The 22091-nt window shown below is 56.9% G+C and overlaps 1 protein-coding gene across 3 annotated transcripts; it reads left to right on the top strand.

The window, feature by feature from the left end:
- LOC104696306 (TRIO and F-actin binding protein) lies at nucleotides 1-21783 on the top strand. 3 transcript variants are annotated; one of them, XM_010410563.3, is made up of 19 exons: nucleotides 1-182; nucleotides 1520-1653; nucleotides 3212-3652; nucleotides 4425-4557; nucleotides 4923-5906; nucleotides 6176-6271; nucleotides 11540-11596; nucleotides 11951-12019; nucleotides 12452-12541; nucleotides 13393-13502; nucleotides 13854-14409; nucleotides 14994-15104; nucleotides 17091-17238; nucleotides 17713-17824; nucleotides 18297-18456; nucleotides 18799-18912; nucleotides 19218-19304; nucleotides 20132-20289; nucleotides 20982-21783. In XM_010410563.3, exons 1-18 carry the CDS (start codon nucleotides 69-71, stop codon nucleotides 20285-20287), a joined length of 3672 nt encoding a protein of 1223 aa, XP_010408865.3. In that variant the 5' UTR covers nucleotides 1-68; the 3' UTR covers nucleotides 20288-20289; nucleotides 20982-21783. The 3 variants fall into 3 exon arrangements, with proteins under 3 accessions (XP_010408865.3, XP_039426963.1, XP_010408866.1); XM_039571029.1 differs by lacking the exons at nucleotides 1-182; nucleotides 1520-1653; nucleotides 3212-3652; ... (1 more) ...; nucleotides 4923-5906; nucleotides 6176-6271 and adding an exon at nucleotides 7827-7857; XM_010410564.3 differs by lacking the exons at nucleotides 1-182; nucleotides 1520-1653; nucleotides 3212-3652; ... (1 more) ...; nucleotides 4923-5906; nucleotides 6176-6271 and adding an exon at nucleotides 10629-10760.
- Nucleotides 21784-22091: the final 308 nt, after the last annotated feature.

Genomic DNA, 22091 nt, shown 5'->3' with positions numbered 1-22091 from the left:
TCCTTTTTCTCCTGGCTGGCCCCCGCCAGTAGCCCATCAGCCAAAGATCTTCGTCCCTGCTATGCACAATGTCTGGTTCAGTGGATGACGTGCCTTGCATGAACTTTGAAGCCAACATATTTGCAAAGAGCCTGTGCCAGCACTGTTTCCGAGCTGCAGGGGCTCACCAGCATGCTACCCAGGTGAGCTCCTCCATCCCACCTGGAGGCTGTGGATACTTCATTCAGGGCCTCTTTGTTCTATACTGGGACTCCACCTGCCTACATAGAGATGGAAATCCCTAAAACAAAGGCTCAGCCAGGATTTCTAGATGTGTTGTGGGGGAAAAGCTGTATGGGCAGAGGGTCTTTCCGGGCATAGGAGTGCTTAATTTAACTGTGCCAGACCAAAGCTGGGAGCCAAGATTAGCAGGAAAGTGCTGGACATTGGATACGAGGGGCTTGATAGACCCTGGAAGAGAAAGCAGGGGTGTCACAGATGCAAAGCTACACGGAGAGAATCGGAGACCGGCAGAGCAGGGACCCACCCTGTATTAATCTCTGCTTGATGCTTGCTGGCATTTACAGCTTTGCCTCACCTTAAATGTGGTCCTGGTCGATTCCCTGTGCCCTCAGCTGTTGGCTTGGGGCCAGCGCTCAGTCCTGTCCCTGAGGCAGCTTCAGCAAGCTGTTCCCAGAGGAGAAGGCAGGAGAGGGATAAATCTCATGGGGTTTTGGGCTCCAGGTGCCTCGACCCCAAACGGTCCTTTGGGACAGGGCTGGACACTGGAAGCTACTTGGCTGTCTCCGACTGGGTGACAGCTGGTTTCATGTTCACAGACGGTTTCGTGTTGTTTGACGTCCTCCAGGAGTGACTGGCCAGGGATGATGAAATAGTAATGAACCTCCCTCTCTCTTTCTCGCCCTCTCCCCCTCTCCTCCCGGCCTTGGGCCCTCTAAGGTTACCTCAGCCCTTCACCCTCGATCTGCTCAGAGCTGTCACCTCTGAGCAAATCCTGGTGCGGGCGAGACGCTGAAGGGAAGGCGGCGCAGACAGCCAGCTCCCTGGAGCCTCCCCCACTGCTGCTCATAAGCCCCGCAGGTAACAGGAGCCAGGGAGGATGCTGAGACGCCTGCAAGATCTGACAGAGAGAGGCAGAGGCTGGGACTACAGCCTTTTCTGCAAAAATCTTCCCTCCTCTTGGCTCCACTACCTCTCCCTGAGCTATCCTGCTGGTGAGGGAGAGCGGCCACCAGCAGCATCAGTGCCGACACGGGGGGGGGCAGTTTCCCTGAGCCCTCATCCACACATGCAGTCTCTGGGATGTCTGCAGCATTCGGCATCAAGTAGAAGTGTGCTGGGCCTCTCTGGCCTCTTACCGTAGGAGAAAAATCTCAGCGGTGGGCTGGGAGAGTTACCAAGAGCCCTGGAGGCCAGGCTGCTCTCGGAGGAGGTAGAAGAAGCAGGCATTTCCAAGGGGCAGCCTTCATCCTCGTCCTTGGCACACTGACAGCACCGTTGCACCCCTTCTCCCTCACAGGATCATGCCACGGAAGTCACAGGGCGCGATGCCTGCAGCGACGCAGCCCCGCGAGAGCCCTGGGACTCTCTCCATATTTTAGCCCCGCAGTGCGAGGTATACGTGTGTGTGGGCCCGGCGGAGGGCACGGAGCGGTGAGTACCGGCCGGGAGCCCTGCTGCTCCGACAGGCCCCTTCGGTGGGAAGAACAGAGGAGGGGGAGCGGGAAGCCAAGCAGGGGGAAATCAGCTGCCTTTTCCTTGATGCTCTGCACGCTGGTGCCTGGGAAGAAGGACTGAGAAATCCCCATGCCATGCCCTCTGACCATTCCTCTGGGCTGTGCCAGGAGAGGTCAGGGGGCCCTTGAAAGAGTCTCCTTCATCCTCACTCCCTCCAGAGCAAGGCTGGTGGCCTCAGGATGGGCTCTGCCAGCCTCTGCCCATCCAGTAGAGAGTGAGTCAGTGTGGCTTGGGCTGCCAGTGCTGTCACTTGCCCCTGAGCTCTGCGGGCTGTGCTGACCACCAGCTGTCCTCTCTCCCTGCCCCACAGCTGGCACGAGAGCAGGCGATATCCCCCACTCAGCCCCGGAGCTGAGGGTGAGCACAGAGAAACTGGCACCGACCCCAGCGCCTGTGCCGAAGCCAACTCCACGCTTGCCAGGGTGAGATGGGGATCTCTTGTGGTTTGGGTTATTTTGGTCTCCCCAGCCCCCTTGGCCCTTCAGTGCCACTTTTGCTGGGCCCATTCAGCAGGTTCCTGGGCACACAGACGTGTTGAATTTGCCCCTCTGGCTCTCCTGCCTTGGGCAGATGGAAGAAAGAGCCCATCATGTGCAGGGAGGTGGATTTGATGATTCTTATGGGTCCCTTAAAACTTGAGATATTCTATGATTCTAATGTCCTGAGATGCAAGGGGGGATCAGCTGAGACTCTTAGTCCCCACAAAGGAAGCTCTCCCCTTAAAGAGCTCATAAGATTTGCTCTCGGATACTCCCATGTGGACTTCCCTGTGTTGTTCCTTGCCATCGTTGGTCTGGGATCATCTTATACTCACACAGCTCCTCCTCTGGTGGTTCCTTTTCACCAGCAGCTTTGGGCTGAACAGGCTGTGAGTTTTCATACATGCTCTTACCTCCTTCCAGCCCACAAAAGCTACTAGTCCCCATTGCAGAGATCTGCCCTATCTTGTCTCCCAGGAAGGGGAAATGACCCGGTTGTGGGACAACACTTTGGGATCGGGCAAACGGGACATGATGAGCTACTTGGGCCATAAGGAGGAGGTGCGGTCACCAGCCCCACAGGCAGACAGACCCAGGTGGGCTCAGCCTGTTCCCTCCGGATCCTGGGTGAGAACTGAAGCCCAGGGCTTTAGGAAAGAAATCTGTCCGCTGAAAGCAGGTACTCTTGGTTTGCTCCTGTGTGAGATCCTGGTTCTGGTCTGCTTTCCACCCAGGGGTCTCTGAGGTTCAAGGCAGATCTCTATTTAAATTTAGCATCTCTTTAGCTAATTCCAGTCCCAGGAAGTGTTCAACACATCCATGGGCACTACGTGAGAGTCCATCTGTGTGTGTGCTGACCGTGAGCTGTGGGCATCTCGGGTGTTCTCTATCTGCATGGTTTGGCATGCCCTCGGCTCGCAGTGCTGTGTTCCAGTGCTCCCACCCTGCCTCGAGGGAGTCTGGGTTTTATCTCTGCCCTCCTGGACCATTTCTAGCTCTCCTCCGAAGACCTGCTTTGCCGTGGATGTGGTGGCATCCCGCGTCGCTCGTGCCTCCCCCAGTAACGGCCTTCTCCCCGTCCCAGAGCGCCGTGCTGCCAGCCAGAAGCCCGAGGAGAGCTGGCCAAAGCACCGAAAAACTGACCCTCCCTGGGCATCCACCCTGCCGCGTGCCCCAGCTGGCTCGCCGCCGGCCCGTAGTGACCCCCTGGGTGGCAGTGGGCACCTCTCTGGCCCACGGGTTCGGGAGTCCCACGGCCACTCCGGCGGTGGGGCTGCAGAGGGGCGGCACGGGCTGGAGAGGCAGGAGTACACGGTGCTGGCAGACCTGCCCAAGGCCAAGCGCCTCAGCCAGCGGGACGCTGTTGACCGCTATGGTTCCCGGACACTCAGCCCTGGCCGAGTGGAGGTGGAGAGGATATTTGGATGCGAACGCAGGTGAGAAGCAGCGGGACTCCGCAGTGGTCAGAGGCTGGGGATTGCCCTTCTACGCTGTTGGGGGGCCCCCACCTCTGAATCGCTGTGCTTCAGGGGGAAGGCAGGGCTAGACGGTAGAGCTCAGCTTTCAGCTGTGCTTAAATTTCCCTCAAAGCAAGGGTTGGGTTTAGGCCCAGAGCCTCCTCCATTGTGGCACACAGGCAGCTGAGGCTGTTGGAAGGGTGGAGACAAGCTGCACCGCTGGAAGGGAGCAGCCCACCTTCCTCATCCTCACAGCCACCTGGAAGCTGCAGGACATGCTGCAAAGCAGGGCTCCCACCAGTAAAAAGGGAAGGAAAGAGGTGTTCCCCAATCCCAGCATCAATAGTTCCCCAGGGATTCTGCATTCACTGTAGGAGCCACTCAGGAAATGATGGGGGATGCCAAAAAGTACCCAGTAGCTGTTTGAGCTTTGGCTGGAGAGGCAAGAGCAGCTCCAGCACTGGTAGCACAGGGCAGGAGGGGACATAAAGAGGGACTGGGAAATTATCCTGGGCAAGTGGGTGGGATGTAAAGATGGAGGGAAGCTTGAGGAATAGTGTGAAGAAGACATGGTGAGGCAGCAGGATATGAAAGCTGAGGTGGCTGATGGGGACAGGGAGAGGCTACGGTGCACACAGTATCTGGGGCAGGTGGAGGTCTGTGGGGTCAGGCTGTGGTGGAGCAGGGTTTGCAGGGGCTCTGCTTCCAAGCTGAGCAGGGTGGCAGCTGGACCAACTGTGTGTGCCCACAGGAAATCAGAGACACTGGAGGCCTTCCAGGCTCTGGAGGAGGGCCGTGTGGACCGGCTCGATGGCAAGACGCCGGTGCCGCCCAGCAAAGGCCACCTAACTCGGAGGCGGTCCAATCCCAGCCTGCCCAGGGAGGTGAGGCTTGGCTGCACAGCAGGACCTCATGCCAACTCTCCAAGCTGAGTTGCTTTTTCCTGCCACATTTTCCTCTATTTCTGTCACATGCTTCCCTTTTTCATTCCCCTTCTCCCTCTTCCCTCTAATCCCAGCTGTCCTGCTGTCATGGACTGGGACCCTTGCTGCTTGAATTGCAGCAGCCCTTTCACCCTTTGGGTACAAGAGGCTTCTCTGCAGTATGGACTGGCTCCATGCACAGGAATGCAAGGGTTCTCTGGGGAAACATTTAACCAAATCACCTGCCAGCCCTAATCCCATCTTGTTCTGCTCACTGGCACTTTTTTTTTAAGAGGACTCTCTGCTCTCTCTCCCCTGTGACCTAGGGTCAGCGATTCTCCTGGCAGCTTGAGCAGCGCAGCAGAGACCCCAAGGAGACCCGGCGTTCCCCCAGCCCAGCTCGGCACCCCGAGAAGGCAAACAGGACCCGGGGGGACTCCCCACGCCCTGCCAGCCCTGGCTGGCTGCTGGAGAGAGGCAGCCAGAGCCCACGCTCTGCAAGCCCAGCCCGCAGGTCGGAGAAGAGAGCAGGGGAGCCCCTGAACCGTCCCTGTCGCACTGAGAAAAGCTGGAGAAGCCGAGGGGAGCCTGCCCGGTCCCCAAACTTGGAGAGGGGCCGAGCCACCTGGCAAGCAGGGGGTATACGGCAAGCACTGGAGAAGAAGAGCCGAGGAGATTCCCTGCACCCCACAAGTGCTGGGAAGGGCTCAGATAATGTCAGGCTGAGCCGGGCAGGGCCACCACCACGGGCCCTCAGTCCTGGGAGACGTACAGAGAGCACAAGGAAAAGCCAAAAGGAGAGCTCCCCTCCCAGCTTGGTGCGGTGGGCAGAGAGGCAACGAGCGAAGCCAGGGGAGCCGCTGCACCTTGCAGGGCCCAGGAAGCCATCTGAATGCAGCTGGCAGAGCCTGCGGGAAAAGCTGACATCCTCCCAACCCTCTAAGGGCACCAGCAGTGACTGGAAAGGCCGAGGCAAGCCCCTGCGCCCCATGAGCCCAACACGACCACTGGAGCAGGACTGGAGGGGCCGGGGGGATGCCCGCCAAGCACAAGTGTGGGAGAAGGACTGGAAGCGCCAAGAGATGCCCGTGTGCCATGCAGATGTGATGCGCCAGCTGGAAAGGGACTGGAAAAACCCTGCTAGGTGTCTGGATGTGGGACTACGGTCAGATGACAGCTGGAGAAGGCCTGAGAGTCCAGTACAGGATCTGGAGGAGGACTGGAAGGGTCCCAAGCTTGCACAAGATACACGCAACCCTGAGAAGCCACTGGAAAGTGACTGGGGGAACAAGAGTCTTCTCATTTACCATGTGAGTAAGGCAGGAGCCAGAGGTGATGGGGACACTGCAAGGCCTAAAACTGGCAAGCACAGACTGGGTGGGTGCCCTGGGCTGCAATTCTGTGCACCAGTTCCCTCAGATCCTCTGCTTCTCTGGGGAAACTCTGCTGCCTGCCTGGCACTGGGAGGAGACAAGATGCTTTCCTCCCTGGCCCACGCCAGGAGATGGATGCTTGGATCTGGGAAACTGAGGTGAGGACTAAACCCCAATGGCTTCAGGTCCTGCTTTCTCCCCTGCAGCCCCAGCTGGGTGGAAGCACCTTCACACCGCAAAGCAGCACTGGCTCCTCAGGAAGCCCACAGCCACATTTGAATGCCAGTAAGAAGCGCAACAAGGTAGGGGCCAGGCCCTGGGAATTGTGAGGAAGGGCAGCTGCCCTTCTCTGGGGGTCACTGTGGGCAGGACCGAGGTCTCCAGCACTTGATCCGAGCAGGCTGAGCATGGCGCTGCCTTCCTATGATGTCCTGAATGCTCACTAACACTCCCCTTCACTTTGTCCTTCACCCATGTCTCGAGTGGGGAAACTGAGGCACAGAGCCTTTTTATAAAGCCAGAGAAGGGCGAACAGTAGACCTGGGACTAAAATCTCAGTATAGCTGCTTTTCTTTGCTTTATTATTGGCCAGTGCTGTGACAGCACGGAGGGTTTTATGGGGATGAAGTGGGCTTTAGTAGTGTGAAAGAAGATACAGTGTATTGTGTTGGCGCTCCTGTGAAATGGCACTGCAGCAGCTTTGGAGGGCTGCAGAAAGTATCCCGGGAGCCCATGTAGCTGGTGGCTGCACACAAGCTCCTGCCTCTGTCCCCCCGTGCCCATCAGTCATCTTGGCCAGGTCATCCTCTGCTAGGACCTGGCTTTGTTCTTCATACAAGAACAAACTGCAGCCAGGAAAGAGGTTGTCAAAGGCCTCTGAAAGTTGAAACAGGTGGCATCCTTTCCCTCACTTCCCTGCATCGGGCCAGAGAGGAGCCCAAAGCCTGAACTCACCCTGTATGACAGGGCCAGATTGCCCCATCTGTGCCAGGTTTCTTCAGCACTGAGCTCTGGCACCTTCCCTTTGCCTTGCAGCAAGAAGCATCACCTCAGTATGATTGCCTGGTTGAGCCTGGCATTTTGTGATGCACAGTCCCTCTCCCCTTTTCCTTTGGGACCCTCTCTAGCAATTTCCTTTTCTGAGGCCAGCTGGCATGGCTTTCCAGGGGCACCGGAGTCTCCCCATGACCTCCTACCACCCCTGCCACGTGCCCAGAGAGGTTCAGTTGGTGGCTCGTTGGATAAAACCGAGCAGCCCCAGGAGCCAAGGCGAGGACTCCATTGTGTGCACTGCTGAAAACCCCTGCCTGCGAAAAATCCCAGCCTGAGAGCAAACCCTGCCTGGGTAAGGGCTGGGCTCCTGCCAGTCCCTTCCCGGGGCAGCAGCGGCTCAGCCCGTCCCTCCCAGGGCTTCACCTTTCCCGGGCCAGCGGGGCGGGAAGGGGACACGGCTCAGCCCCAGCATCGGCCCCGTCCGTCCCGTCCCCAACGCCCCGGGGCCACCGCCCCTTTCCGTGCCGACCGGCGGCCTCGCCCGCCCCGGCGGCTCCATTGGCTGCGGGCGGCCGGGGCGGTGGCGGCGGCTGCCATTGGCCTGCCCGGGTCCTCCCAGGAAGTTCTGGGGGGAGGAAAGAAAAGTTTTTTGGGGTGGTTTTCTTTTTTCCCCCCTCCTTTCCTTTTCCTTTTTTTTTTTTTTTTTTCTCTCTAAAGAATTTTTTAAAAAAGGCCAGAGGCGCGCGGGGATCGCGGGGCGGGCGGCGGAGGGGGCATGGTGGGGCCGCGGAAGCCGCCCGGGCGCTGAAGCCGCCCCGCCGCCCTGGCTGCCAGCGCCCGGCCCCGCCGCGACCCCGGCCCCGGCCCCGGCGGCCGCGGCGCCCCCGCCATGACGGTGAGTCGGGACCTGGGGTTCGGGGCTGGGCGGGCGGTGGTCGCGGGGACTCCTCCGGAGCCCGGGGGACAGCCCGGGGCTGGGAGGGGCGGGGGATCCCAGCTGTCAGCCGCCGCCTCCGGGGGTCCCTCCGCTCCGGGGGTCTCTGGAGCCGCCGCTCCCCGGGGGACTCTGGCCCCGGAACTCGAGGCTGTGACGGTTCCTCCTTGGCTCCCTTTGCCCATCACCGCCGGGGGCTCCCCGCGGCCGCTTCGCCCCCGGCGGGCACCACCCCACCCCGATAAGTGTGAGCGTGGACTGGGCTGAGGCCGGGCCAGCTCACCGCACCGATGACCGCAGTCGGATGCGAAATTCGTGGTTCCCCCGGGCGTGGGGAGCTCCTGCTCGCTGTGGGAAAACAGATGCGGTTTGGGGCAGGGAGCATCCCACCCCTGGGGCGAGCCTTCCTTGGCACGGGCGGCTGCCGGCCCCAGCGGGGTAATGGAGGTGACAGGCTGGGCCGTGCCCGCCGGCCTTTCGCACGGGGGCGGTGGGAAAGGGACAGCTCGTCGCCCGCTGGCTCTTCTTACTGCACGTGTAGGTTCGGGAGCTGCGTGTGTGCTCCAGCCTGGGAGTGATTTCGCTTTCACCCAAGTGAGCTGGAGCGGTTTTGCTTTGTGTTTTGGCCTGGGGCCCACCCCTTGTGGAGCGGGTTCCCTTTTTAGAGGAGACATTGTGCTTTCCGGGAGGCTTGAGAGCCCCTTGCACCATCTCCCGGAGGTGAGAGGAAGCAGTGCCCCAGAACCTGCAGTCCTGAGGAGCTTTTGGGAAAAGCAGGAGGCACCGTGATGACAGAGGCTGGTGATGAAAGGACACACCTGACCATCCTGCTTGGACACTGAGCTTTCTCAGCCTTCTGCAGCCTCTTCTCCACTTCTCCATCCTGGCGCCTCAGTACCACCCAGGAGCCATTCCTTTGCTCCCACCCTGTCCCTTTTCCTTCTTTGGTGTTTACATTCTTCGGATACTTACAGACTGTTATCACCTTCCCTGTAGCCCTTCTTCAACCAGAGCAGGCAGCTGCCGCTCCTTAACCTGCTGTTGCAAGCCAGTCTTTCCAGATATCACCTATGTCCCCAGCTGCCTGAGACCCCCTCCAGTGCCTCTACCTGGCCAGCTGTGGGGCTGAATGTAAAACTCTGGTGGGTATGGATGCAACTGGGCGAAATCACTGCCACCATCTCCCAAGCCATCTGCAGCCCCGAGCTGCAGGGCCATGCATTTTGCTGGGGGTGCATCCTGCCACATCATTGCATCTCCGGCACCCGGATCTCTCCCAGCAGCTCGGCTTTCCTGGATGTTTCCTCCTCCCACTGCTGGGCCGTTTCCTCTGGATGAGGTTCTGTTTGAACCCCACGCTCTTCTCTGACAGTACCCTGAGCTTTTTATGCTGGGTGAGGAGACTGAATTTGGTTGTGGGGTAGGGAAGAAAAGTGGCTTTAAGTACTTTGTATATCAAGTAGGCCTCAGCTTATGGTACTGACCCCGCTAGGACAAGAATAGTTCAAAGACAATTCTATAGAGCTGCAGCTCCATGTCTAGGGTTGGCAAGGAAAGCAGAAACCCTGTGCAGTTTGCCTACTTGGGAGAAGACCTCCAGGGGGATTTTCTGGCCCCGGCACTGCACTGGGGGCAGCAGTTCTGGCAGGACTTCGTGGCGGTTTTCCCAGCGACATGCATTCTGTTAATATTAATTATTTTGGCAACTAATACTTTGGGATTCTAAATCCTCGATAAGATGAGACCCAGCTGATCTGTACGGCAGCCCCAGCCAGGATTCCTTTTGCTCCCTCTCTCCCCATGTTGTTTTTCTGCCTCTGTGGAGCCTGCCCATCTCTCTCTCTTCTGTTGAGCGCTCGTGTGTCCCAGGAGGGGGGAGGTTGTACTTTGATGTTTTGTCTCCTTTCCTTCCCTCTAACCACTCTGAATTCAGAGCTGGAGCTTAAGTCACCAGGCTGGAAGGAATAACGGGAAAAAGGGTGGAGCTTCTGCCATGGAGAAAGAATTAATTTTTGGGGTGCTTTCTCAGGGCAGCAGTGGAGCCACCACAACGTCTGGGTTGATGAGGATGCATAAATGCCCCTTTTCTCCTAGCTGCCAGCAGTGCCTCTCACCTCAGCAGGAGGTGAGGTTTGGGAGCCCCCCATGTCCGTTCGTTCTGGTTTCCCTCCCTTCCCAGGGAGCTCGGGGCTGCCGGATGCTTCTGGCCAGGCCTGAAGCTGTAGCGGGCGGTGACCCTCTCCTTGGCAGGACTCCTTGCTCCTGCTCGAACCAATAGCCAGAGTGCCAGGGTGGGCCGGCACATACTCGGCTCTTGCCTCCCCATAACCTTGGGTGTAACCCACGAGCAGCAGCTCAGGGAGGTGAAAGCAGGGAAAGGCTTGGCCTGTCTGTACAGCCAAGGAGCTGGGCTTGTGGGGCAGCTGTGGCTGGCCACTGGGCTTGTTCAGGGGATGTGGAGTGGCCATCGGCTTGCTGTGCCACCTCCTTCTCAGCGGCTCTGTCTCAGCTGGTGGTTGTGACATGTGGGGACTTCTGGTGGCTTCCATTGGACTGGCAGGTCTGGTACTGGACCTCTGGGAGGTCCAGCTCTGGTACCATGACTTTTCCAGCACTGTCCCTGCCTAGTTCGGCTGCAGAAGAAGGGGCAGGTTGGCAAACTGCCTTCCATGGGAGAAGAGGCGTTGGACTGAATTCTTTGATGGTGCAACTTCCTGGGAGCCAGCAGGGTTGGGAGGAGGGACCAGCTCGAGCCTGTTTAGCTGAGGGCAAAGCCAGGGAGAGAGGTTCCCCTGAGTCAGCTCTCTGGTGCTCCACTTTGCGAAGAAGATAAACTGGTTGGGATGCTGCACCAGCGACATGAGGTTAGGAGGAGGCAGAGTGTGGGGAAACTTCTCTGTGGCGCAGGGTGATCTGAGTGAAATTCTCTTCATCCTTATCTTCTGTAGCTGTGGCTGGGCAGAGGGCAGGCTCTGTAGTGGGAGGGAGCAGAAAGAGCTGGGTAAGGGAAAAACTCTCGGAATCTCAGAGAGGGTTGAACCTTGGAGGGAGAAGGGAGAGGATCAAGCACTGACTTCATTTCTACCCTGGGGCACATCGTTTAAAGTCAGCGTGTTTTCACAGCTGTTGAATTGCCTCCTGTAGGTTTTTGGTGAGGGCTGAGCTACTATGTTTTTAATAAATTATTGGTGGTGAAGTTACCAGAGGGACATAGCTCTGGGGCACGGACAGCCAGGGTTGGGACAAGGCGTGTCTGGTTCTTTGTGGCTTTGCCTCCATCTCTGAGGCAAGCCCTATTGGAGGTGGTGGAGCACTCCCTTCTGCCCACTCTCCTTGTCCCTGCCTCCCCCTCTCTGAATAAATACCTCTGAGGCACCTTGTGGAAACCTCTTTGCTGCATATTTTCCTTTATTTTTTTTAAACCTCTTCCCTTATCTCCTGCTCCCTCTTACAGGAATGACTGCCTGCTGCTGAGAGCTATGCCCAGTTTTCCTTTGCCAGAGGGTCACATACCCCCATGAGTTTCCTAAAAGGCTATTCCCATTTCTGTTCTGCCACTGGGGACTCACCTTCCACCCCCTGGCATGGAAAGCCCTTTTGTGGGTAACTCCAAGACAGTAATTCTCTGGTTTTTGTTTTCCAGCCGGATCTTCTCAATTTCAAGAAGGGATGGATGTCCATCCTGGACGAGCCGGGAGAGGTAAGCCCCACATGAGAGTCTGCTTCTTCCCCTATCCCCTGTTGCTAGAGAGCCTCGGTGAGCCAGCTGATTTCCTTCCTCCTTGCTCACTGAGGTCTCTCCTGCTGGGAGAGGCAGCAGGAAACCTTTGGTGGAGGTGCCTCTCTCTGTGTGTGGACACAGAGGTTCATGAGTGCCTCTCCCCCAGCTGAGGGTCATGAGGGGGATCTGGGAGGGATGTGGAGGAGGGGGAAGAGAAGGCCGAGAGGTCATAGTGCAGAGCGTCCCTCCTTGTTCCTACACTTTCCCTGGTAACTGCCTATCCATTTCCCTCCTGTCTTTTCCCTTCCCTCCCCCTGCCTGATGCGCCTGCAGTGGAAGAAACATTGGTTTGTGCTGACTGACTCGAGCCTGAGGTATTACCGGGACTCGAACGCAGAGGAGGTAAGCATGGCCAGCCTTTTGCCAGCCCTTTCTTCCTTCCTGGCCAGCGGGGAGAGGAGCACAGCTCTGGCATGACCAGGGTGCTTCAGGGACAAGCGACAGCACCATATCCTCCTGAAGGATGGCAGAGGTGCCAAGCTGCTCTTTGCCAAGAGGTGACAAAGAGGATGAAGGCAGGGTGGCAAAGTCTGGGGGGACCATCAGTGGTGGGAGGTGAGGAGAAGGGCTGGTCCTGTGGCTGGGCATCTGGGATGCTCTCCGTCCATGCTGCTGGCAGCCCTTGGGTTAGAAGAGGCCGTGCTGTGCTGGGGAACTGAGCCTGGCTCCCGAAGAGCCGAGCCTGGCTCCCAGAGGACTGTGGGGTGAAGGCAGAGGTGGCATTTTTCAAAGCTGGCTGAGCACTGATGTCCTAGCGGGTGACTGTTCTTGCAGGCTGATGACCTTGACGGAGAAATCGACCTCCGTTCCTGCACGGATGTGACGGAGTTCGCGGTGCAGCGCAACTACGGCTTCCAGATACACGTGAGTGTCCGGCACCGCGCGTACGGAGCAGCAGCCCCAAGGGACACGGGGTGGGAATGTGCGCTCTGTCCCTGTGCCAAGATGCTGAGAGGCAATTCATACGGCTCTTGTGCCAGCGTGGTGGCCCAAGGTTGTTTATTTGACACATGGGTGACAGTGCTCTGGGACATCAGGGCTGCCCTCCTGCAAAGGAAGGAAGGAGGAGGAGGAGGCTTTGCAGGGCTGGCTGAACGCTGTGCTGGAGGTAGTCCAGGAGCCAAGCTAAATGCCAGGAGTGTCTAATTGACATGTTGACCAAGGCAACTTTCCACAGCTGCGGGGGGGAGCAGTGAACACTGCATATCTCGATGTAACGTGGCTGACCACGCTCTGAGTGACAACCTGTACCCTGGATCCAGCCCCAGTACAGTTCTGTCCTTGGCTGTTTGTTGTAGCAGCAGGAGGTGGCTGCTAAGGCAGCGTGAGAAATGGTATTTCTGTGGATGTGCGGGGGTGGGCACTTCATGGTCTGGGTTTCCCTGTGCCCTGCTGCTGTACACCAGTGCTGGCACCTGACTCCCAGCACCTGAACAGCTGGATTGCACCAGTGCATGTTTGGCCCAGTGTGCCAGCAAGGTTTCTTTTGCCTTTGCTTGGAGGTAGTCTCATGAAGGAAGTGTAACAGGCTCCCTCTCAAACCGTACATCTCCTCTCCCAACTCTCTACCTGTCCCCAGGAGCCTGAGACAGAGGGTAGCCTTTCTAACAGCCCAGCACCTGTGTATCCCAGTGCCTGTGGGTCTCAGGGAACAAGTGGGAGCTGCTGCGCCTCCACCAGGTGCTGACAGGGCCTCTGTCACCTCCCTGTTGCAGACAAAGGATGCCGTCTTCACCCTGTCAGCAATGACCTCTGGCATCCGGCGCAACTGGATCGAGGCCCTGAGGAAGAATGTGCGCCCAGTCAGTGCTCCAGACGTCACCAAGTAAGAGCTGCCCAGTGCTGCTTGTCCTCTTCTCCCTTGCTGTCCCTCCACCCTGACAGGCAGGGGCCAGGAAGGCCCCTCTGGAAATCTCAGCACTCCCAGACCAGCCCTGTCCTCTGCTCCTTCTGAAAAGGGTTTGGTTACACTGGACCCAGGGTGAATCCTTGCTGCCTGGTGGAGAAATCCATTTCCCTGAGGGATGGGATGCTACAGGCCCAGCTCTGCGCCCAGGGTGGGGCTTTGTAAGGCTGAGCTGAGTGAGGGTCTGAGCCTTGAGCAGTTGGTAGTGTCTCTGCTGGCATCCTTTCCCACATGGTGCCTCTCCTTCACCAGTTGCTGCTCTGCTTTCAGACTCTCAGAGTGCAACAAGGAGAACTTCCGTAACTGCGTTCCCCAGAAAGGCTCACTCCGGGCGGAGGAACAGCAGCGGCTGGGCTCGGGCTCCGAGGGGAACTCAAAGGGCAGTCACTGGAAGGCGGATGGGCAGCGCCATGCCTTTGACTACGTGGAGCTGTCTCCCTTCCCACAAGACCCCGGGAATCAGGCGTCCCTGCAGAGGACGAAAGGGAGCTTGAGGATCTCCGACCGAACTCCCAAGTACGAGGAGCTGGAGCGAGATCTGGCCATGCGCTCGGAGGAGAGGCGGAAATGGTTTGAGAGCCCCGATGGCAGGGTCCCCAACAGCGATGGCCCAGCAGGAGACTCCTCCCACAAGGTCGGGGAGCAGGACCTCCCCGCTCCTCCACTTTCAGAGGACCAACGAATTCGTCTGAATGAGGAGATAGAGAAGAAGTGGCTGGAGCTGGAACGCCTGCCCTTGAAGGACTTGCAGCGGGTGCCCTTGACAGCACTGCTGAACCAGGGCAAGGGAGGGCAGGGAGACACCAGTGAGGCGCTGAAAAAGGAGGTAAGAGCATCCCTCCTCCCTGAAACTGGGGTTCTGGTGGCCCCTTAATGTGGTCCTTGGCAGCAGGAGGCTCTGCAGAAGAGCAAGGCAGAGGTGCAGGGAGATGTCAGCTCCTTCTGACTCCTCGAATGCATGGAAACTTTTGCAATCTGGTAATGTAAGGCAAGAGGCCAGCTCTCACACACCTGCAGAGGTTCCCCAGACCATGTTTTGGTCCAGGATTATTTCTTTAGTGGCACTACTTGTGTGGAATCTGTGTTTCCTGGGAGTACATTCACAGCCTTTCTTCTCTGGCTATTCCCAAGCCTGCAAGCACTTCACCTGCCAGCCTTTGAAAGTGCAGTGGTGGTTTCCTCCACCTCTGAAAGCTGGGATGTCTCCTCCTTTCCTCACTAGCACTAACCAGGCTGGGGCTGGCTTTGACAGTTTGGTCCCTTGGCAGGCTACTGGGGAAGCAGATGCCTCCATTGGCCGTGCATTGTCCTCCCCATCCCTAAGCCCAGGGTTTGGATGTGGCACGTTGATCAGGCCATGGCACTTTTCCACCATTGGCTGAACATTTTTCTCTGTCCTGCCTGGCACAGATCCAGTCACTGCGGGCACAGCTGGAGTCCTGCCGGGCCAGAAATGAGAGCCTTCGGGAGGCAGCAAAATCCCAGGGAGACAGCCATGTGCCCCGAGGGTACATCTCACAGGTGAGTAGGGTGCAGGACTCGGGCCCGGGGGTCACTCCCAGTACCAAACTGGGAAATGCTGGGACTCAGCTTATTGCCGAGCAGGTATTGCTAATCATTGGGTTGCCGTGGTGACCCTAACTGGGCCTGTTTGTAATCAATGTTAATTACATAAAGGCTGGTGCATGTTGCCTGGCCTTAAAGGGGCCAGGATTACAAAGGGAGAGAAGGAGAATTTGGGGAGAGGTGTAGGATCTGTGTCCTGCTTTGTGTGTGGACATGATGCTGGCCTGGGCCATGGGTGTAAGCTGTCCCCCAGCTCAGGAGTGGGTCAGCAGCTTCCTGTGGAGCCTCTGGTCATTCCCTGGTGGTTTGCTGCTCACCACATGTGCTTCTTGCTAACTGGGGCTCCCGAGTGTCTTGTTAAAAGCAGTCAGTCAGTCCCTGGGGACAGCCTGAGCCCTGAAGGTCACTTTGACAGCACAGCCCATTCATTTGCTGGGACAGCACGTGGGAGAGCCAGCAAAGCAGAATTTGCTCATGCTTCAGCCTCTCACTTCTTTGTTTATTTATTTTGCCCTCTCATGGACTCGTCCAAAGCAAGCAGGGTTACATCCCACGGGGATTTCCTGTGGGGAGGCTGCTGTTCTACCACATAGTGGGGTTCTCAGGATGGGCCTTACGTGTTGGAAGATACTGGGGCAGAGGGGGTTGGCAGGGCAGGGAATTGGGGCTGGTGAAGTCTGTTGCAGAGGGTCGGCTGTACCTAGCACAGATAAAGAAACCCAAGCCCTGTAGCACCCAGCCCAGACACTTACCAGTCTCTGTGTTATTGTGATTTAATATTTACAGCTCACAGGCCTCTTTATGGTCAAAAAAAAAAAAAAGCAAAAGCAGTGGGGAGGAACTTCCTTATCTTCCTAATAATTTGGCTCAAAAAGCCAGCATTTCACATCTGAGGCCAAACTTGGCTGTTCCCCAAAGGATTCTCTCTCTCTCAGTCTGCCAAGGGTTGCAGCTGGTCTGTGGACAGATCACCAAATTCCTCACCTTTTCCTCTCCTTTGGTTGTTCTGTTCAGCTTCCCTCATCTCAGTAGAGAGGAGTAGCCAGGAAGGGCTTGCATTTACATGTGTTCCAGTGTCTTCTGTATGAGCCTTTGCCTTAGTGGGGAAGGAATAGGAAGGCAAGGGGCTGCTGGGGGATGTCTTCCTAGCTCTCTGCTGATGTCTCTGAGGCCCAGGCTATTAATAATAATGGCATGGCTTGTTGGTGAGCAAGTCCTTCCTGAGAGGCTCAGGGAGGTGCTGCCAGCATCTGGAGAGGGAGTGGAGGCATAGCATGAAGATGGGAACCTCTTTGCTTTGCTCTAACTCGAGTTAACCACAGCAGTCAGCATAGAAAGAATCATCCCCTTGGTCTCAGGGCCATCACAAAGGAGGGAGAGCTGTGTGAGGAGGATCCCTAACCATTAGGCCATGGGGAGGGCTCTTTGGCAGCCTCTGTCAGGTCACAGGGCAGTGCAGGGTGTCACTTTTCAGGAGAGGAGGCTCAGTTTTCATTGATTCCAGGGGATGCTGCTTCATTTAAAAGGCAGATACTGAGATGCAGTTCCCACTGATGATCTCTTCCAGCCAGGCAGTGCAGCCTAGTGTAGGGTCAGGACTGTGGTGTTGGGCATGTTATTCCCAGCTCTTGGACCAAGAGAGATGTTCCTGTCTGGCTGCATTCGTTTTAAGAGCCAGAGGAGCATTCTTCCTCTGTAAAGCACGAAGGGGGGTTGCAAGATGTGTGTCCCTGTCAAATGGTTGTGTTCAGTGATTAAAGTGCCACCTCACTTTCAGAAGGAAAAGACCCTCCTGGGCAGTAGTCTCACTACTTTCAAAATGTCCCTGGACTTGGGTGAAGTTTGCAATGGCAAACATCAGCCCAGCCAGGTGCCCGTCCTGGCCCAAGCCCTTCCTTCTTCTCTCCTGGTCTCTCACGTCTCCTTTCCTCCTCACAACAGGAGGCCTGTGAGCGCAGCCTGGCTGAGATGGAGTCATCTCACCAGCAAGTGATGGAGGAGCTGCAGAGGCACCACCAGCGGGAGCTGGAGCGGCTGCGGCAGGAGAAGGAGCGGCTCCTGGCAGAGGAGGCAGCGGCAACGGCAGCAGGTAGGAGCGAACACCAAGCTGTGCCCCTGCTCAGCTGGGTCCCTCCTGCCTCTCCCCAGTGTCTCTTGCAAGAAACCAGTGGTCCCAGTCATCTGGAGCCACACTGTTGACTGTGCTGATGCGAGGCTGATGCTCCTTGGAGCATGAGCTTTGGTGCTTCTCACACTGACTGTGCTGGTGGAGATGGGGTGGTAAAGATAGTGAAGGAAATGGGGTCATGTCTCTGTGGATGGGTGAAAGGGGACCAGCACCTTCTTGTAGGTGGGCAAGGCTGGCAGAAGTGGTAGAGAGCTCCCACAGTGCCCTGGAGTGTGGAGACGGTGGGGGATACCCTGAGGGAAGAAGAGAAAGAGGAGGAATCTGCAAAGACAGATCTGGAAACCTGCAGTGGCAAGAGCTTAGCTAGTTTTCTAGTGTGTTTTCCATGAAGCTGGCACAGCCTGATCCCTCATTTCTCATTGTCCCCCTCTGCAGCCATTGAGGCGCTGAAGAAAGCCCACCGGGAGGAGATGAATAAGGAGCTGGGCAGGACACGGAGCTTCCAGCAGTGCAGCTCTCTCCCAGAAGCCCTCCAGAAGCAGCACCAGTAAGAAAGCACCTCTCTCACTCCACTTGTCCGATGATGCCGCCTTGTGCCAGCGTCACCACACTCCATCTGCAGATCTAGCCCCAAACTTTTCCTCCTGCCACTTCCCCAGCTCCCTCCTCAGGAGTACTGGATGCCCAGTAGTGGCTCCCAGGGCTGCTGGAGCCGTAGGGCAGGGAGGCTTGTCCCCTGCTTGGCTTTTTTCCCCTCTAGCACTTCCCTCATACCTATTGCTATTTCCCCTCTATTTTCTTTATGGAAAGCTCCTCCATTTCTTCTGGCTTGGAGCTCCAAGAAGCATGGCGCTCATGTGCAGGAGTGTGGGAACTGAAGCTCTGGTTCACAGGGATCATTGTTTTGTGCTAGCGACTGATGTGGGCAGAGGCTGGCCATGGCAGGGGGAAAGGCAATGCCAGGGGCCAGGAGCTGGAAAGGGTTTTGGGGCAGCGATGAGCTGGTGCCTCTTTGGCAGGTTGGACGTGGAGTCGCTGAAGCGGGAACTGCAGGTGCTTTCTGAGCAGTATTCCCAAAAGTGCCTGGAAATTGGGGAGCTCACCCAGAAGGCAGAAGAGCGGGAGCAGATATTGGAGCGCTGTCAGCAGGAGGGGAAGGACCTCCTCCGGAAAAATCAGGCAAGAGAAGGGCTTTCCTGCCAGCAGAGACTGTGGAGCACTGGAGCATGTTCCTCCCTCACAGCACAGCCCCTCTGTTAAAACTCCCCTGTTTGTTCATATTTCTTCCCTTCTGAGATTTTATCATCAGAAAGAAAAAGATTAAGAGTTAGAGGCTGTCTTAACTGTGGCATTGAATATGGCGAGTGTATTCTGCTGGATGTAAATGCTGCCATTGCCTATGGACCGGGGGTTACAAGACGGTCTCTAAGCTGGAAAAGGGCTGGCATGAAGATGGAATGGTCAGGACATGTAAGAGGTCCATGCCATGGCTACTCTGACATCTTTTGGCTTTGCCTGCAGGAGCTGCAGACCCGTCTGTCGGATGAGATTGGGAAGCTGCGCAGCTTTATTTCGTCACGGGGCTCTGGGGACCGCACCTCTCACAACAACGAGCGGAGTTCCTGCGAGCTGGAGGTACGGGAGTCCCCCGGCTGCCCTGCTGCCTCCATCCCCACCCGTCCCGGGGGTCTTCTCTTCTTGATGGCTTTGGCTCGGAGCAGGTGGGAGGAGGTGCTGAATGGAGCAGCGGGGACGGTGCAGGAAGCAGAAGGCAAGCCTCCCCTCTGCTGCTCTCGCAGGCTGCTTGCGCTGTTTCCTGCCCCAGCCCTCCTGGCCCTTCCTTCCTTTTCCACTGCCGTGCTTGCGCCAGGGCCTGCCGGCCTTTCCGAGGCGGTGGCTCTTGAGTCACCTCTGGTTCCTGTCCCCCTTCTCTGGCCCAGGTGCTGCTGCGGGTGAAGGAGAATGAGCTCCAGTACGTAAAGAAGGAAGTGCAGTGCCTCCGGGAGGAGCTGCAGATGATGCAAAAGGTCAGTGTTTTCTGGGAGCAATTGGGAAAGCAGCAGGAGAGGGAAGGGAGGGAAGCACCAGGGCTCCATATCAGCAGGGTTTGGCTGGCTTTCATGGGATGCTTGAGACAAACCCTCTTGTCACCTGTGCTGCTTGTCCTTGCTGACTGCAGAGTACAAGGGAAGAGTCACGCAGACTTAGCTGCTGGTTTCCCCAGATGTATGCACACATAAGCATGGACAAGACACTTTTGCAAGTGGGAAACCTGGATGAAGGCTGGCTGGCGCTCTGCTTCCCCTGGTTGTCCCCTCTCTGAGTGGATGTGTTTCCTTGGGCACCGTTTCTGAGTGTGCTGCTCCCTCCACTGGCAGCAGCTCCTTCAGAGGAATTTTCAAAGGCCCCTGCCAAAGGGGAACCTGAAAGAGGCTTTGGAATTCAGTGATGCTCCAGGAGTTTATAACTTACTCACATAAGTTTTTGGCCGTATCAGCAGCTGTGCCTGGCTCTCTCAGTAGCCTGCATTCCTGGTGGGGTTATGTTTCCCATATGGTTGCCCTACATGCACAGTAGCCGTGGTAAAGCCCACATCACCTCCTCAACTTGATGCTGCAGATCTCTGCTGCTATGGGACCAGCATCTGCCTTCCTCCCTGGCCTAGTATTTGCAAAGTGATACCTCCATGCTCCTCTTCTGAATGGTTTCTGCATGACCCAGATTGGGATGGGCTTCAAACCCAGGGCTAGCTCTCCCCTCCTCACCTGCTGGCTCTTCTGCTGGGTTCATCTTGCTGCCACCCTCCCTAAAATCAGCCCTGCAACCTGCCTGACCCCTCTCTGTCCCCTGGCAGGACAAGAGATTTGCCTCAGGGAAATACCAAGATGTCTATGCAGAGCTGAATCACATCAAGGTGCGCTCGGAGCGAGAGATCGAGCAGCTGAAGGAGCACCTGCGCCTGGCCATGGCGGCTCTGCAGGAGAAGGAGTCGCTGTGCAACAGCAAGTAACGGTGAGCACTGGGGTGCTGTGACGTTCCCTGCGGGGGCAGGTGGCTGAGACTGGCTGCTGCAGGGGCGTGGGAGCTGCCACTTTCTCCTGCTGCCGCTTTCTCCTGCTCCCCTCAGTTCTGGAACTTTAGGCTTAAACTCATCCTTCTCTGCTTCTCGCATCCTCTTGGCCTGCAATCCTGGCCCTCCTGTTGTCCCTGACGTTCTCCCAGCCCCCTTTCCACGGTGCTGCTCTTGATGCAGCCAGCACCAATCGCTGCTCAACCAGGCTGCTTGTGGGAGCCAGGCAAATGCTGGCCTTCACCCCGTGGCTTGGGTGACAGCGTGGGTAGTTACACGTTCCCCGTGTAGGCAGTGTTTCTGCTCCCTTCACCTTTGAAGTGGTTATATCGCAGCAGGATAATTTTAGGTCTGCATCAAAGCAGGCCCGACTAGACCCAGCCCTTCTCCCACACTCACCTGCAGGCATCTCTGCCACACACAGGGGAGAAGCAGGGTGACAGGAACGAGGGCGTCCTGTTGTCCAGAGTGCTTCTGCTTCTTGCTTTGCTCCACCAGCGCTTGCTGATGGGTGCTGAGATGAGTGGGTCTGTAGCAGGGCACCCGCCTGCCATCTCCCCAGGGAGCTGAAGGGATGGCATTTCTGTGCTCACTGGAGTCTTTCTAAACCATTTGTGGTTTTGTCTCTCTCCAGGTCTGCTCTACGTTTGTTATCTCTTCTTGTTTTGTATTTGCTCCATTCCTCACTTGTGGGAAGAGAGAGGTTGAATCCCCATCCGTTATCACCTTGGCAAGGAATCCCACACACCCCCAACCTCCTCACTCCCCTCCCAAAGCTTTTTTGATGAACCCTTTTTGCCTGCATACCTGAGCACATTGTTTGGACTGGCTCCTTACATGCACCTTCTTCAGGATTTTATATGTGAAAATTATATTTTATAGAGGAATTTTTCTCCCATGGAAAGGAGGGGAAGAGGAGGAGGACAACTTTTACTACGTCACCAGCATTTTTCTAACCTGAAAAAGAGAATCTGGTTTTTCCCCCTTTCCTAGCCCCGTTTCTCTTGGCCACACACAGCCACCTTTGGCACATACTCCCTCTCTTCCATATGTCTCCACGGTCCCCCTGGGATGTACAGCAAGGACCATGCTCCCCCTCCCTGTGCCACCCCCAGGGACCTGCAGAGAAGACACGCAAGCCATAGGAGGGAGCTGCCGGGGCAATCTGCCATGGATGTGCTTGCCTGAGACGGTTGAAAGAGGACACCTTGGCAAGAGTCCGCATGATCGAGCTCTCTCTCCGTGACTGCCCTTTTGGCTCCTGCAAGAACCTGAACTGGCAGGAGCCCAGAGCCACGGGGCTTCTCCTTTCTGGGGAAGTGGAGCTGTGAGGCTGCTACTGCACCTGCCCGAGCCAACCTCCCCAAGGTGGCAGCTGCTCCGCTGTGCCCTTCAACTTTTAACTTAATAAAATCTTCCCCTTTCGCTGAGAAAAATGTGTTCCTTGAGAGGAAGGCTTGCATGTGGCCCTAATCCAGTGGGGGGGGGGTGGGGGTGTGGTTTTTCAAGGTTTTGGGGTATACTGACCAGCTGCTTCCTTTCTTCAGGATTTGGCGAGGGAAAGCAGCAGGAGCACCCCTGGACTCTGGCCAGAGAGCGAGAGGAGCCTTGCAGTGCTGTTATCCAGCAGTTTGCCCTGCCTTTGGGTTTGAGGGGGGAAATAATCTGCTTCACCACACTGCTCCCAAAATTTTACATGGACCCTGAGCCTCATGGAGAAAGAGCTGAGCCTGGGCTGCATTAG

This window comes from Corvus cornix, chromosome 1A (assembly GCF_000738735.6).
Source record: "Corvus cornix cornix isolate S_Up_H32 chromosome 1A, ASM73873v5, whole genome shotgun sequence".
Taxonomy (NCBI): domain Eukaryota; kingdom Metazoa; phylum Chordata; class Aves; order Passeriformes; family Corvidae; genus Corvus; species Corvus cornix.
Note: the sequence above shows the minus strand (reverse complement) of the source record. Positions and strands in the feature narration are given on the sequence as shown.